Here is a 15,009-nt window from a genome sequence, read left to right as displayed (position 1 = left end):
ACCCCCGGAAATTTGGAGGTTTTGGAAAATGAAATAAATAGAAAATAAGTAAATGATAATTAGAAGGGTTTTAAATAAGTATTAAATGGATAGAAGGATTATAGAAAATAGTTAATGTTGGGAATTGAGAGATATACCTGAAAATACTTAAGAAGCTAGAGTAAATTTCAAAATGTTAAATAAAACATTTTCTTGCCGACCATTAACAAAGAAAAAAGGTTAGGAAACTTTGCTTTTCTTAAGAAAATCACCAAAGTTTTCTTATCTATTCTTAAAATCCTTTTTTTTTTTTTTAAAGTTCAATTAGGTGCTAGAACACCTATATGTTATGTGTGTCACCTCCCCCCGCCCCCCCTTCTAACACCCACACGCACACGCACACGCACACAGAGTCACGCGCGCACGCACACCCATCCATCTTCCACTCTACAAGGCACATCAATGGAAGGGCATGACACAAACGCTCTGCTTACAGGTCTTCAAGTGCAAATTTAAGCACAACCCAATATTAGCTGAACGATTGTTTGACGGATTTTTCCCCAAACTTCTCGTTAACTTACAGCTGGGGTAAAATGATATTTTTTTATAAAATACATTTATCATTATTACCTTGATAAAGAAAAACTCAATGTTTTTATATTATAGCTACATAGTTAAATAACTTAAATATCTTTAAAAATAAAAAAAAATATTAAAATTAGAGATAAAGGGCTTTCAGTCATTCAATGCTTTGATTGGATAGTGAAATAATTGAAAAAAAATAAAAAAATGAATTTTATCCAAGGAAATTTTCAATTTTATCTTATGCTCTGTTTGTTTCAAGGAAAACGAATTCCTGGAATTTGTTTTCACTTCCCATGTTTGGGAACAAATGTTATAAGTCAACGGAAACTTCCGGTCAACGTAAAATCGTTACTTGAGTTTCGCACGCCTAGTGAATTTTAATTCACAACTACAGTATCAATTTTATATAAGCAGCGAATTAAATTCACTGCTACAGTAGCAGCGAATTAAAGTGATTGAATTGCTACTGTAGCAGTGAATTAAAAATGCAAAGAGTTGGTTTATTTTCAAAGTTTATTAACGCTTCAACTCTTGATTTTATTAATTAAAGAAAAAAACATCCTTCATTTATTTTAGGGGTTATGACAATTGCATTTTATATATATTAGATAAACTTGAAAAAAAATTTAATTCATTAATAAATATTTTCCAGCATTTTCCTACACTGGAAAGTGTATTTATTTTCCCAATGAATTCATTTTTTTTCCCCGGAGTATTTCCTGCAAACAAACGGAGCCTTAAAGATTGTTTGCATTGAAACCTGACAGTGATAGTTGTCACCTCCTGATTATTGAATGTCTTTTTAGTATGACATCAAATGTGTGCGCATGATAGAACAACGATTGTGCTCTAGTGGTTTTTTCCCCCCCCCCATTTATTTTTCTTTTCTCATCTAGAATCTCACATTATCCTTTTCAAAAATTAAATGTGTTTTATAAATTTTAATTTTTATTCTTTTGATTGTATTTATTTATCTTTTAAGGCTTTTCAAGGTTAATTTTTTTTTTTTAATTTCATCCCTCAATGTTTTTATTTCATTTAATCTTTGTATCTAGTTTTGTCCTTGTTATTTTAAGTGCTATTTTTTAATCATTTTTTTTATTAATTTTTTAATTTTATCATTCATCATTTTATTTCATTTAATTTGTGTATTCAATTTGACCCTTATTTTTTTTATTTCTATTTTAAATAATTTTCTTGATTTTTATTTTATCCATCGTCATTTAATTTAATTTTCATATTAAATTTTATTCTTATTTTTTCGATTGCTATTTGTTTTTCTTTTAAGGCCTTTTGAGGTTGGCTTTTTTTTTTTTTTTTTATATCTTTTTTATCCCTCAACATTTTATTTCATTTATTTTTTTTTTCTAATTTAATCTCAGTTTTTTATTTTTATTTGTTTTTTTTTTATTTTTAATCCTTTTTTATTTATTTTATTTATGTCTCTTCTCATTTTATTTCATTAATATTTTTATATACTTTGGTACTCATTATTTTAATTGTTTTTTATTTTGTTATATAATTTTGGATGATTAGAAATTCTGCTTTCTAATTTTTTTCATATTTGCCTTCTATAGAGTATTTTGATCTGATAACTTAGATCATGAGTTTTGAAGATTAATCTGATTTAACTTTGAACTTTTTTTAATTAAATTTTTTTCAATTTTATCTGTTGATATTAGGTTAATAGGTCTTGAACTTTATGATTGCTTTTTTTTTTTTGGTTATTTTTTTATCTAATATCCTGGGTTGCAAGTTAGTTAAGTTAACTCAATTTTTTTGATATTTTTTAAAATTAATTTTTTTTAGTTTTATTTTTTATAATTTAAATTGCCTAAAAGAACCTGCATTATTTTATTCAATTTCTTATATGCACGATTACTTTGGTGCTAATTGAGCTTTGAATTTCTTTCAAATTTTTTTTATAAGGTTATCATGTTTCTATTTAACTTTATTAAATAAGATTGTTGAGATCTTTTAAGAAAATATAAATAATATTTTTTTTATAATATTAACAAGTATTTTTTTTCAATTCATCTTTATTTATTTTTTATAATTATATTATTAAATTAATTAAGTTTATTAAACTCTTTAACTTAGTTATTCATATGAAGATTTTTGGTTTTTTTTTTTTAAAAAAAAACTCTATAATCACTCGGGCATTTATTATTCTAGAAAAAAGTTTAAAAATGTAATTCTAGTTTATCTGTCTCCGTTGTTAAAGTTACTGACTTCTCTATTTATTTCTTGTCATCTATTTGAGATGTTTATTTGGAAATGATTATTCAAATTTCCTCTATTTTCTACAAAATAAGCATGTACTCGAGCCCAAAACTGTTTTGTTTGTTGTTCAACTCTTGTAATTGGATCTTTGCTTATATTTAGCCTGCATAGACAAGTAAACAATCTTTCTCTGGAGAAAAGTTTTCACTTCTTTGTGATTTTTTTATTGTATGAACATTTAAATTCGAGAATGTTAAATCATCAATTAATTGATTAAAATCACTTGATTGAAAGAAAATATCTTCTGACTTACTCATAAGAAAGTTGGTGAAAAAGCTTAAAAAAATTGAATCCATCTACATTAAAAAAAACCCTCAAGTTAAAACCTTATAGGAGAGTGTAAAAGAAGCACGCATTTAATGTCTAGCAATTTTGTAGTTTACATACATGTGAATTAATAATAAGCATTGCATCTTACTTGTTCTAACATTACAATTTGACTATTTTTTGGAACTAAAAGAGGATTGATATACTGGTTTAATTGTATTTTCAACAAGATAAAATATAATTAATCTCAAATAAAAACAGACAATCAAAAATAAATTTTAAATATGTCACTCTATATTTTTATCAATATCAGCTACCATTATTTCTTCCTCTTAATTTTATTAAAGACAACAACATAAATAAAAAATTGTTTTTCTTAACCCATATCAAAAACATAAAATAACAAAGAAATAAAAATCATCACAAATATCAAGTTAACAACAAAAGATCTACAAAATCAAGAGATATTAAAGAGAAAATATAAAAAGCTTTTAAATAAACATATCTTTTAATTTCAACTAATTAATACAACTGATGTTATTAATTAACCAGAAATAATTGTTATTGTTTTTTTAAATTTGAAAAAAGATTGAGGCACAATACAAGATTTTTTTTTAAAAAAATTTCTTTCCTTGCTTTTAAAGAAATAAAAAACTGTTAACTAACTATAAAAAGAATCGTTGTCAACAATAACTTTATTTTAGTTATTTTTTTAAAAATATGTAGATATAGCTTTTCATAAATTAAATAGTCATTATAGTTTTTTTTTGGTTGTGTTGAAATTCTAAAATAAAAAAATAAAAATTAAAAGAACATATTTTTAAATTTAAGTCTTTATTTACCGCTCCGATGCTCTTATAACTATGAAATTACGAGCTAGTTTAAAAAAAATAAACTAATAAAAAATAAAATTAGGAAGGATTGATGTCTCCCGCACACCTAAGCAACAACAGATAGCTGCTGCTATCTCCCCCCCAACCAAGAAAAATCTGATCGAATCTGTCTCTCTAAATAATCAGATAATCAAACCTCTTTCTTTCCAGATTATTAATCTCTGTAATTAGATGGCTTCTCTACACTACAAAGCTTTAGACTCCATCTCTGTATCAGACATCGAGGCTCTTGGGATTTCCTCATCAATCGCACTCAAACTTTACGAAGATATCTCTGAAATCATCAACACTCATGGTCCTTCCTCTCCTCAAACATGGACTCTTCTCTCCAAACGCCTACTTCATCCTCTTCTTCCTTTCTCCTTCCATCAGATGATGTATTATGGCTGCTTCAAGGACTTTGGCCCCGACCCGCCCGCTTGGTCACCCGACCCGTAAGGCCTTTCATACATGATGTCAAGTTTGAGATCTGTCTGGCATGATTTTTTTATTTTAGTATAAAACATGTCAGGGCAAAACATGAATTTAGTTTAGAAATGTATTTGATAAAAATGACTTAAAAACAACTCTCTTTAAAGAAGAAATGCGGTATAAGTTATAATGCGTCAGTTAAAAGTTAAAGACATTCAACTTTTGATTAAATCAAGATTTTCATTGCAATTCAAAAGTTTTTATCTAACCAAACATTTTTATAACTATTATTTGAATCAAAAGTAAAAATCATTTTGCAGAAGTCATACCAAAGCTAACCTTAAATTATAATACTAAGAGGTAGTTCTTGAAATTGTGCAAGGAGAGAGAGAACAACTGAAATATCACTTGCGCTTGTCTTGAATACAGACACTCAGCCCTTTTATCCCATTTTTATCTTGTTATGCATGCCCGTTTGTTTGAATGTTGTTACATGGACAGGGAGGCTGCAATGCTGACGAATGTGGGACAGTTGTTAGAGAGGCGTGGAAAAGAGTTTTTGGGTTCTACATATAAGGATCCCATATCAAGTTTCTCGCACTTTCAAGAATTTTCAGTATCCAATCCTGAGGTAGAATTTGTGCATGAATTTGTTGGTGCATCATTATGCCCCCCCTTTTATTTTGTCAAAATTGAAACGTGAGTCAATTTTTGGCGTGGTTTCCTATGTCTTTGCTGGTCAGGTGTATTGGAAAACTATACTCGATGAAATTAGTGTATCATTTTCAGTTCCTCCCCAATGTATTTTAAGCGAGAATACATCTAGAGAAAGTTCCTTGGCAAACCCAGGTGGTCAATGGCTTCCTGGAGCATATGTAAATCCTGCAAAAACTTGTTTGACTTTGAATTGTAAGAGAACTTTGGATGATGTTGTTATAAGATGGCGTGATGAAGGAAATGATGATATGCCTGTAAGCAGTTTGACACTCGAGGAATTGCGTTCAGAGGTTTGGTATGCTGGTTTTCACATACAAGTTTTGTTTATTACAAGTTGTTTTATCTGTTGGCTAAAATTCATTGCCATAATTTGGATGCATTAACTCCATGGTGGAAAATGGAAATGGCCCCTCTTTAAACAAAAAGTCGCAATACTGTAATTCTATCACACCTTGCAATGACATGCTTTGAAGTAGGTTTTGGAATAACTTTGTCAATCTTCTAATATGGTTTCAACCTCATACCATTGTTTTTTGCTTGTCCTATAATTATACCTCTTTATATAAAGTTTTGTATTTATTGCTCTAGATATAGTTAAAATGACAAAAAAGATTCTCGTGGTGCATTATGTTTAGTTGGGTTTAAGACTCGGTAGAGGCGAGTTGTATTAGGAATATCATAATCTTTCATCATATACAATCAGTGTAATATTTTATTGGAAATAATTTACTGCAGCTCAGCTCTTTCTGATGTGCTAAGATATCATGAAGTTAAGAGATAATCACAAGAGGCTTATCTCGACTTCTTCTAAATTCATTGATTTTGGTTATTCTTCTCATATAGTTTTCCCTCCAACTTTCTCCATGTCTGACGCAAATTTCTCCTTGCACTACAACTTGCAGGTTAGTTGCATACGCAATCAATGCTCTGGGTTTGGACAGAGGATCTGCAATTGCAATTGATATGCCAATGAATGTGGAGTCTGTGATTATCTACCTTGCTATTGTTCTGGCAGGACATGTAGTTGTATCCATTGCTGATAGCTTTGCTCCACTTGAAATATCAACAAGGCTTAAAATTTCAGAAGCGAAAGCCATATTTACTCAGGTAATAACTTATTTCCTTCCATAGGAATAAAAAACATTCACATTCTTCGTTGATATATTTGTGCTCTAGCTGTGGAGTAACCTAGTGGATTTTTAAGTCTATGTTTCCTTGTCTGATACACTTCACTTAAATGAATTCTCTGCAAACCCTGCTTCATCTTTGTATGATTACTTGAGTCGGTGATAGATTTTGCTCCTAGGGTATCTTTAAGCACTGTTGTTCACTTTATCTCATTTAACAAAAAAAATAAAAATTTCCCCAATTGTTTTTTTGTAAGCATGATATCTTCCAATGGTAATTTAAATTTACCATTGAAAGCTGCTTTGGTTTAGATTATTCCTTTTCCACCTCTTTGTAAGAAGTGTAGCCTTATAGGATATATTTGATGAAGTTCCTTAAGATATACTTAATGCACTCTGGTTTGCAGCAAATGTCAGGACAACCTGTGTGGAAGCTTACCCAAATGACTCTGATTAGCCATTGTATTAGATGTCAAAAGGGACAATAAATCAATTACATAGGATACCATGAAGATCTTTAACAAACAAAGGCTCCTCACTCTATGGAATTACTTTCAGGTTTCACATATCTATTATTAAATAAAAATTCATATGAAGTTGGTCACTGAGGTGTTAAGCTTGTGAGGATCTATTAATCTCTAGTCATGCAATATTATGCTATCCTTATTGGTTTTTGAATATAAATGAACTCAATAAGGGCTATTCCTAAGTCAGTACTGATCATACATGTTTGTATCATGGCTGAGGGTTCATGTTTGTGATGATCTTTCAGCGGGATTTTGTTCAGTGCGAACATCTCTTCCCTGGGTTATTTATTGTTCAATCAATCAAAAAGTGTTTGAGCTCACCCTCTTTTATCTTCACTTGATACTGTGTTATAGTACTAAGGAAGTTTATGGTAAGTTTGTGCTTTGGAGATTTGGAATCTGAAAATGAAAGGCTTCATCTCAATATTGGTGTAAGTATCAGAACTCTTAGCTTAATAAACATCTCTAAGGTGATCTGCTCTGACTTATTCATTTTTATTTTCTACTGATAATGTTATGATTGGTATCCATTCCTCATGTAAACATATGGTCCTTGACCTTCCTCTCATTCTACAAAACCCATTTCCTCAGGATCTTATAATTCGAGGTGATAAAAGTATTCCATTGTACAGGTAAAATTCTCTTTACTCTTTATTCATGTAGTAAAAAATTCAGGTTCATGCATTTCTGTGTGAATGTTTGACTTGCCATATATCTTCAATTCTACAGTCGAGTTGTGAATGCTCAAGCACCTATGGCAATTGTCATTCCTACCAAAGGCTGTAGCTTCAGCATGAACTTGCGTGATGGTGACATTTCCTGGCATGATTTCCTTGAAAAAGCAACAGATTTAAGGTATGCTTTTTTATGTTTTTTCTTTCTCTTTTTCTATATTTTCAACTTTAAATAAAAATTAACTGTAGCTTGTTTTAAGCTTCACATTGATTAAATGCATGATGTACCATGTTATGGTTGCTCTTGCTCATAATTTGGATATGGCATGATATTTGTTCCACATAAGCAACCAAAATGTGATATTTCGGGACTTTGTGACAGAGGCAATGAATGCATGGATGCATTTCTATCCAACCAAGAATAAAAAGTTCCGTGAAATATTTTCTTGAGTTTTCATGCTTTGCTGAATCCCATGGTGATAGTTCTCCTCTTGTTTGATATAAAATTAATCCTAGTGTGATGGAGAAGTAATTCATTGTATGTCAAGATCATTATTTTTAACTTGGCTTTATTTTGTTTGGTTATATATGCTTGCCAATTGCTACTCGCTTCGAATAGTTTCACTTCTCCTGGGTGTTGAAGGAGCTTTTTGGAAATTGGATTAGCTATGCAAACTGTAGGCTGTTTGTTTGATTATAACTTTAAGAATGTCGTTGTGAGACATTAAATCATATGCAGTTGGGAACAAATGAAGAAAAAAATTATCTTGTTTTTCTCTCTTTTCTTGTTGGAACAACTTAATTTTTACATTACCATATCTACTGCTTTCTGTTTCACATTTGTCAATTCTTTAGTAAACTATGAAATAGGAATTTATCAGAGAGCTTTCTGATAAGTAATTTCTTTAGTTTGATCTTGTGATTGATGAAGTTATAGTATTGATGCTATACATGCTCATTTGTAACATCAAAACTGCAGAGGAGATGAATTTGCAGCCGTTGAACAACCAGTTGAAGCATTTACAAATATCCTTTTCTCATCTGGAACTACAGGTAACTTTCAGGTATTCTAGGCTCATTTAGCTTTCTGGATCTTTATTTTATTGTTTACATTCAAAATGGTATTTCTTTGAGCAAGTTGATTTTTTTTCCCGTGTCTTTAGTTAAATAATAATGAAGTAAATTGCAAATCTTTTTAAAAACTGTTTTTAAATCACTAAAAGTCGTAATATGTCATCTAATTGCAAAAGACAAGGTATTTGATATTTTTGGAGTAATCAAGTAAGATTAATGTTGTAAATTTGAAGTTATGGCAGACTTCAACCATGACTTCCCTGGAAATGAGGAAGGACAGGTGGTTACTTGAAGCTGTTTTTTTTTTTTTTTTTTTTTTTTTTAAATTTTTAGTTTAGTTTTCTTAGTTAATTTCAAGAAGCCTATTTTGTGTACACAATTTCTTCATTATCACTTGAAGGAGGTTCAATATTTTAATGGAGTTCTGGTTTTTCATGCCAGAAGAAAATGTAAATGTTCGGGTTCTGATTTCTATGCAAGTATTTGCATACCAACTTCATGGATCATTTGGGTCAAATGGCATCCTTCTAACATCTATCATGAAGGGGAGATTGACCTACAATAGCTTTGTGATATTATGTTCTTCTGTGGCTTTAGCATGTTCTACATAATGACTCCAATTTGGCACAGTTGTTAGCACTCACCATAGCCGTCTGAAGAACTTAAACTTGTAGTTCATGATTCCAAGTAATGAAAATAACACAAATTCATTGTAATCTAACAGCAGAAACCAAATCATAAGCTGATGCCATTCTTTGACTTGACAAGATCTTTGGTAACTTGTTTCCATCAAAGTTTTTGAAGTTCTGGATAGGATTTAATTGTTACAGTTTACCAATAACCTTTGATTCCGTAAATCAATAGGAGATACATCAGAACTAAACCTAACCATGCACAATTCAGATAAACTGTTAATTCTATTCTAGAGGTTTCAAAACTGATATTAAAACTGAGAAAAGGTTTCAAATTCTTAGTGACAAGTGTGAATGGGACCATTTGCTCATGTAGGGGAGCCAAAAGCAATTCCATGGACCCATGTGACTCCTTTCAAAGCTGCTGCTGATGCATGGTGCCACATGGATATCCGCAAGGGTGATATTGTTGCTTGGCCAACTAACCTTGGGTGGATGATGGGTCCTTGGCTAGTATATGCTTCATTATTAAATGGAGCGTCCATTGCTTTATATAATGGATCCCCTCTTGTTTCTGGCTTTGCCAAATTTGTACAGGTATGAATTCCATTCCCATTTGTCTATTTACTATTTCTCAGTTCCAGTTTTCTCTGTTGCCATCTGACTTCTTAGTTTAACTTCCCGTTCCAAAATCTAGTGTTATTTTATGCTTTCACATGTCCAGATCATCGTAACTTCTAGACTATTTGCAGTCTATATATATATTTTTTTTTGAAAATTGAATTCTGTCATCTCTGCAATTGCTGTTCAATTTAATTCCTTTAATAACTTTAAGCCATAGATAATTCTGGAATCTTACCAAAAATTTCTAGTGAGTCTCTCTCTATCAATTGTAAGCAATTGTCACCCTGTGTCTATTGTAGACTTTCTGACCGTGGTTGAACTTCACATATTTTTCTTGTGAATTCACTTTTGTTCATATATTAACTGAACTTCCATTTCCCATTATTTGAAGAGAGAGAAAGAGAGACAATAACAACAACCAAGCCTCACTCTAAAACAGTTTATTAAAAATTTCACCTACATCATGTTTGCTATAATGTAATGAAGAACATAATTGTTCCACTCCTTTCTCTGGATACTCAAATTCAATGTTATTGTGATGCAAAGTATTCATTGATATAATCAATTAGAAAAAGAAATTAAAGTTGATCTTTTCTTGAACTTACTGCCTTTAAATATTTTGAACAATGATTACATTTTTTAATGTGATTACACTCTAAAGAGGGGTGGCATGATGAAATTTTTTTTTCCTTTTCCTTTTCCTTTTCAAGAAATTGTTTGAGAAATGTAATTATACTCTTTAATTGTTCTTAATCATGGTTTAATAATTGTTTTAATTTTTTTTTTTTTTAAAATTGCAACTGTCATTACACTACCTGCATGTAATCACCTTTACGACTTATAATTTGATGCGCATTACAATTCCAATCATCCTTACATTCCATGAGATGTTAAAAGAGTAACCAAACAGTGTAATCAAAATTCTAATGTAATCACATTAAATTTCTACCTTGATTACGTTCTACCATAAGATATTGTTGATGTAATTCAAGTTACTCTTACACCCTCTGGTTTCTTCTTCTGGAGCCTGTTATTAAATTTAGGAAGTAAATGTGAATTTAAATTTAGTTGACACAGAAAACAGAATGGTGCTCCACTGAACTTCTCTCTTTTGTTAAGCTCAGAAACAATACATAATGCAACGGTGGAAAGCTTGGATGGGAAGACATTAGTGTGAAAAGCAATTATGCATGTTTGCTACTTTAATGTGTTGATTGCATTAGTCAATTGTTAAATGGTTTGACAAAGACATGATTTCTTTTTAAAGAGAATTTAATTTTCTGACAGAATTTTCTTGAGAATATTTTGAAAGACATAGGATTTGAAAAGTAATATTGCTTAAGATATGCTTTAAGAATTTAAGATTTTTGAAGTTCATACAAGTTTCTCCTACAATTTGTCCAGGATGCTAGAGTAACGATGCTTGGTGTGATCCCAAGTATAGTCCGGATATGGAAAAGTGCAAACTCCACATTGGGCTATGATTGGTCTGCCATTCGGTAAGTGTAAGTTCTAGACTTTTACTTTAGTTCTGTTTGTTCCCACTTTGTAAAGTGCGGTAGATATGCAAGGGTTTATTTATGTTTTTCTGATCGATTGAAGATTGTGTATTGTGGGTTTTTTCCCCCGTTACTGATTCAAGATATATTCATTATGGTCTTGTCAAATATGGTAGTTGCTTTGCCTCCACTGGTGAAGCATCAAGTGTAGATGAATACCTATGGTTGATGGGACGAGCTCAGTACAAACCTATTATTGAATATTGCGGTGGCACAGAGATTGGTGGCGGATTTGTTTCTGGGTCCTTGTTGCAGCCTCAATCACTGGCTGCTTTTAGCACGCCAGCAATGGGATGCAGTTTGTTTGTTCTTGGCGACGATGGTCATCCTATAGTGAGCATTATTGCACCTTACATTAATTTCAGAAAATATTAGTCCTTATCAATTATAACAAGAGCAGTATATGAAGTTTGGTTTAGTACTCAAATATTGAAATCTGTGCACATAAAAATACTATCCAATGAGTGGTTATGCGTTTCTGTTCGGAACATTATCTAGTTGTACCCTAATGAAGAGCAATGATTGTTTTCCTACTAAATATATGCAGTTAGTATGAAATTACAGAATTTATAGAGAATTCGTGTGCTTGGGAGTTCTTGTCCAGTTCCTATAGAACCTATCACTAAAATACCCCTCGAGGGGGATAAGGCTAAGCGAAGTGAAAAGAGTTTTCCATGAGATGGGAAATGAAAACTATTCGCCCCACACGAGGTTTGTGAATAAGTGATTGTTTGATAATGAGCAAGGAATATCCGTCTTTCTGCTAAATAGGGTGTATTGAACTCATAATTCATTAGATATTTTTTATGAATGTCAACTAAATATCGTAAGTAAATTGCTCCCGGCTCTTCAATCATTTGAAGCCCTTTTGCTTGTGATATATATTTTATCATGTCAATAATTTTTCTTCTCAAGTTGAATATTACATGATCCAACTTTTATCTCTTTGATCAGTATTGCTTATAAATAATATTACATTTATAATCCATTGATGTGACGAGTTCCATTTCTTTCTCTTTTTGATTCTAAATTACCTACTTAACTCAGTGGTTAGAGTATTGCTTTCTCACGGTGGGAGTCATTGGTTCAAATCCAATAGTAGGTATAACTTATTAGATATCTGAATCCATGGTATCTAATAAAGATAGCGAAAAAAATTATGCCTAGAGTCGATACTAAGAGGAATGTATAAACTAATGCTTCCATAGATTCAATCGTGGTTTATAATTATAGCTTCCATATTTGTTTATTTAGAGCGTTCCCGGATAAAAAAAAAAGCAAGAGTCAAGACAAAGAAAAGGCGGCGATTCAAATCAATATGTCCCCGGTATCCTATGTCAAATTACAGAAACAAAATAGAGATGAAAAATCAGAGATTAATGTTGTATCAAACTACTTGTTTTCTTGTAGTCGGATCTCCAAGTTTTTGGAATGCTCTAGCTGATTCTAGTAGTTTGGAATCCTTCCTAACCAGGGCACTTCTAAATTTGTGTCTTGTCATGCTTAAGAAAGTTTGGAAAGACTTTAAGGAAAATCTCTTTTTCTTTCTTATTATTTTTCTTTTTTAAAATCTCTGACAAGCTTGTTATTTGGCTTCATCTCTGTTTTGATAGAAAGGTTCTACTGAACTTGTAAATTTACTACTTATTGGAATTTTCCAATATTCCAATGAACAATTTGACAACTCATTGTTCCTGTTTCTTCAAGCACAGCCACAAAATGTACCAGGGATGGGTGAGCTGGCACTTGGTCCTCTCATGTTTGGAGCTTCAAGCACACTGCTGAATGCTGACCATTACAATGTGTACTTTAAAGGAATGCCCCTTTGGAATGGAAAAGTAAGTGCTCCTTTGTATCACTCGACTAATTTGGTGTTGCAGCCACTTGAGCAGTGGACTTTTGATTTCATTCATGCAGATTCTTCGAAGGCATGGGGATGTTTTTGAGCGTACTTCTAGAGGTTATTATCATGCACATGGCCGCGCGGATGATACAATGAATCTTGGGGGTATCAAGGTGTGCTTTTAATCTTTTGATTAATAAAATCTTTGTAAAGCAATTGTGTGTTTTGCAGACACATAAACAAGCTAATCTCTCACCCCATTATAAGAAGATGAGAACATTGTTACCTTCCCTTACAATAAAGCCCAGTAAAGCCAGACAAGCTAATCTCTCATCTCCTAAGCATCATATTAACCTGTCCCCAAACTTTCCTTTGATTCATAAGCCATCTGTTGCAACCAAATTGCTCTTTTTAAAAATCATTCCTTAAATAGTTGAACTTCAATTCTTTCATCTGTTTTTCATGTCTAGTGGTTCTGTTATGGTGTATTAAAAGTATACTGACTGAGTTTTATCTCCCCAGTCAGATACAAGCCTCGAGCAACAGCATTGCAAGTTTGAGCATAGCAAACATATTTCCAATCAAGACAATCATATTTGAATTGCTTAATGAGCAAATTCATTTCAGTGCGACAGGGTTTAAAATTGTTGTTAGGATGAACCTAATAATGCTGAAAAATGGGTTATGTATGAAACTACAATTGAAGCTGATATGTTTTCAAGACATGGTCCTTACATTCTTTTGTTTTGTTTTTGGATTTTTTTCTTCAATAAAAATGATTCTGTTTCTGCAGGTTAGCTCTGTTGAGATTGAACGCATCTGTAATGCTGTTGATAGCAATGTCCTGGAGACAGCTGCCATTGGGGTGCCTCCACCTCAAGGCGGGCCTGAGCAATTGGTAATTGCTGTTGTATTCAAGGATTCAGATGATTCTACTGTTGACTTGGATAAGTTGAGGATTTCTTTCAATTCAGCAGTGCAAAAGAAACTAAATCCTCTGTTCAGGGTAATTAACAATAATTTCTGCCCGGCACATCTCTATGAACTTTCAAAATCAAGCACATGGAATTGACTTACATTCATTATTCTGAAATGTGCAGGTTTCTCATGTTGTGCCCTGTTCTTCTCTTCCAAGGACTGCCACAAACAAGGTCATGAGAAGGGTTTTGCGGCAGCAACTTTCTCAGCAGGACCAAAACTCTAAACTGTAAGAGATTCCTGTTAAGAAGGAAAATGAGGTGAAAAGTTATCAAAGAAGTGGCAATGCTCTATCCATAGATTGTTCTATATTGAATCGACAATTGCTTTGTTGTGGGAGTTAAAAATGATGTGCACAATCAAACCATGATAAAACTCGTAAAACATATTTGGCTAGAGATAAATGCTGAATTATGAGTCTAATATCTTGTCTCCATTGTTTCTCTTATCATCTTCTATCTCTGATTGGGCCTTCAATGGGTTTGATTGAGATGAAATTCTTTTCTTTCTGATCGGGCCTTCAATGGGTTTGATTGAGATGAAATCCAATATCATTGTTTCCCTTACCATCTTCTCTTTCTGATTGGGCCTTCAATGGGTTTGATTGAGATGAATTTCCAAAAGAGCTACCATTAAGTAATACTCTAAAAAGGTTCCCAATGTAGCTTCCCCACACTTTTTACTTATTCTATTATTAATATATTATATTATTATAATTATTATATTATATTATAACATATATTAACTGTTTTTTTTTTCTTTTTAATTTTTTTTTTTTTTTTTAATATTTTTTTTTGTTTGATTTAGTTTGTTAATATTATTATTTTTTTATTTAG

The 15,009-nt window shown here is 31.7% G+C and overlaps 1 protein-coding gene across 4 annotated transcripts; it reads left to right on the top strand.

The window, feature by feature from the left end:
- Window positions 1–4,011: 4,011 nt before the first annotated feature.
- LOC118033394 (probable acyl-activating enzyme 17, peroxisomal) lies at window positions 4,012–14,596 on the top strand. Of its 4 annotated transcripts, XM_035038360.2 has the most exons (14): window positions 4,015–4,441; window positions 4,920–5,049; window positions 5,162–5,430; window positions 6,038–6,242; window positions 7,381–7,421; window positions 7,519–7,644; window positions 8,443–8,516; window positions 9,546–9,766; window positions 11,198–11,292; window positions 11,469–11,685; window positions 13,065–13,190; window positions 13,270–13,368; window positions 13,989–14,201; window positions 14,296–14,596. In XM_035038360.2, exons 1-14 carry the CDS (start codon window positions 4,179–4,181, stop codon window positions 14,404–14,406), a joined length of 2,190 nt encoding a protein of 729 aa, XP_034894251.1. In that variant the 5' UTR covers window positions 4,015–4,178; the 3' UTR covers window positions 14,407–14,596. The 4 variants fall into 4 exon arrangements, 2 of the variants coding, with proteins under 2 accessions (XP_034894253.1, XP_034894251.1); XR_012168060.1 differs by lacking the exon at window positions 14,296–14,596 and having other exon boundaries at window positions 4,012–4,441; window positions 13,245–13,368; window positions 13,989–14,128; XR_012168061.1 differs by lacking the exons at window positions 13,989–14,201; window positions 14,296–14,596 and adding an exon at window positions 13,718–13,857 and having other exon boundaries at window positions 4,012–4,441; window positions 13,245–13,368.
- Window positions 14,597–15,009: the final 413 nt, after the last annotated feature.

The sequence above is a fragment of the Populus alba genome, chromosome 15 (assembly GCF_005239225.2).
Source record: "Populus alba chromosome 15, ASM523922v2, whole genome shotgun sequence".
NCBI lineage: Eukaryota > Viridiplantae > Streptophyta > Magnoliopsida > Malpighiales > Salicaceae > Populus > Populus alba.
The sequence above is the reverse complement of the archived record's forward strand: the minus strand, read 5'-3'. Positions and strand labels throughout refer to the sequence as shown.